The 1,093-nt window shown below is 54.6% G+C and overlaps 1 protein-coding gene across 1 annotated transcript; it reads right to left on the bottom strand.

Moving 5' to 3' along the window:
- Positions 1-630: 630 nt before the first annotated feature.
- COCMIDRAFT_59180 (uncharacterized protein) lies at positions 631-900 on the bottom strand (the record flags this gene model as incomplete). Its single annotated transcript, XM_007694484.1, has 1 exon — positions 631-900. A coding segment is annotated over one exon (270 nt), but the record flags the coding sequence as incomplete, so codon positions are not given.
- Positions 901-1,093: the final 193 nt, after the last annotated feature.

Genomic DNA, 1,093 nt, shown 5'->3' with positions numbered 1-1,093 from the left:
AAAGGTGCAAAAGGGCCGACATCGCATGGCTGCAGCTTGTGAGAGGTGTGAGAAGGCAGACGACACAAGATAATGTTGTTAGTAAAGCAGAACTCGTGGGTTTCCACCTGCTCCCTCACGTGTCTGGGGGTCAAACACGCGCTTGAGCCACTCTAGGCTAATCTTAGAGTCGTTGTACCCATTCTCTGAGTGCGCATAGTGCCATCCAGGGGTGTTGTGGGTGGTCCACATGCTGCGATGGGTCGATGCTGGCCATATAATAAGTGGCAGGAGGGCCCTTCCGTCAGCACTGATGCATTCAATAGCAGTTACCATAGTGCGCTTGACACCCGCACCCCTACCACCTTGCCGATCGTCCTTGCCGACTANGACTTTTGCGGAGCCAAGCATGCTTAGCATGACTCCAGTTTCGTCCATATTATACACGTTTTCTGGCAGTACGCGTGGATCCTGTAGTACCTGACCAATCACATCGAACCACTCTACTATCTTCTCATATATGTTGCTTCCGTGGCGCTTCCAGTCTATCGATCTGACCCTTCTCGCCTGGAGTTCGGGGTGACGCTTCTCGAACGCTCGTGGCCAGTTCTTCCCTGGACGCTTGATCGACTCGCTCTTCGTGGACCGCTGGCGGGCTATGCTAAACGCTAGCGAGCGAAGATACTTAACGCGCACAGGTTGTCCGAGACTAGACATCAGTAGCAGGAACTTTACAAGCGCCTTCTCCTCCTCTCGAGTCAAGTACTGCTGACTCTGAGCCTGCTCTGCTCGCGAGCGTCGTCCAAGCCTACGGTGGATCAGAGTTGAGACAGGGACATTGCCGTGCTCCGATCGAGCAGCACATGTATCACGCACACCCTCAGGCAGACGTTGCGCGAGCGCCTGGCTGGCTGGGTCCATGTTCGTGATTGTGGTGACTGAGGGATACCTCGAGCGAGAAGCCAACCGAATCCACCACCGGTCTGCTTCTAAGAATAGCTAGCAACACGCAGCACCCGATAGAAGCTTCTAGAACTCTGCGCCACAGCTTCANCCCTTTTGGCATAGCGCAGGTGTACATCGTAGGCCGCTAAGCGTTCGCAATCCAGCTGTG

The sequence above is a fragment of the Bipolaris oryzae genome (assembly GCF_000523455.1).
Source record: "Bipolaris oryzae ATCC 44560 unplaced genomic scaffold scaffold_219, whole genome shotgun sequence".
In the NCBI taxonomy this organism is placed as follows: Eukaryota; Fungi; Ascomycota; class Dothideomycetes; order Pleosporales; family Pleosporaceae; genus Bipolaris; species Bipolaris oryzae.
This window is presented reverse-complemented; position numbering and strand designations above follow the sequence as displayed.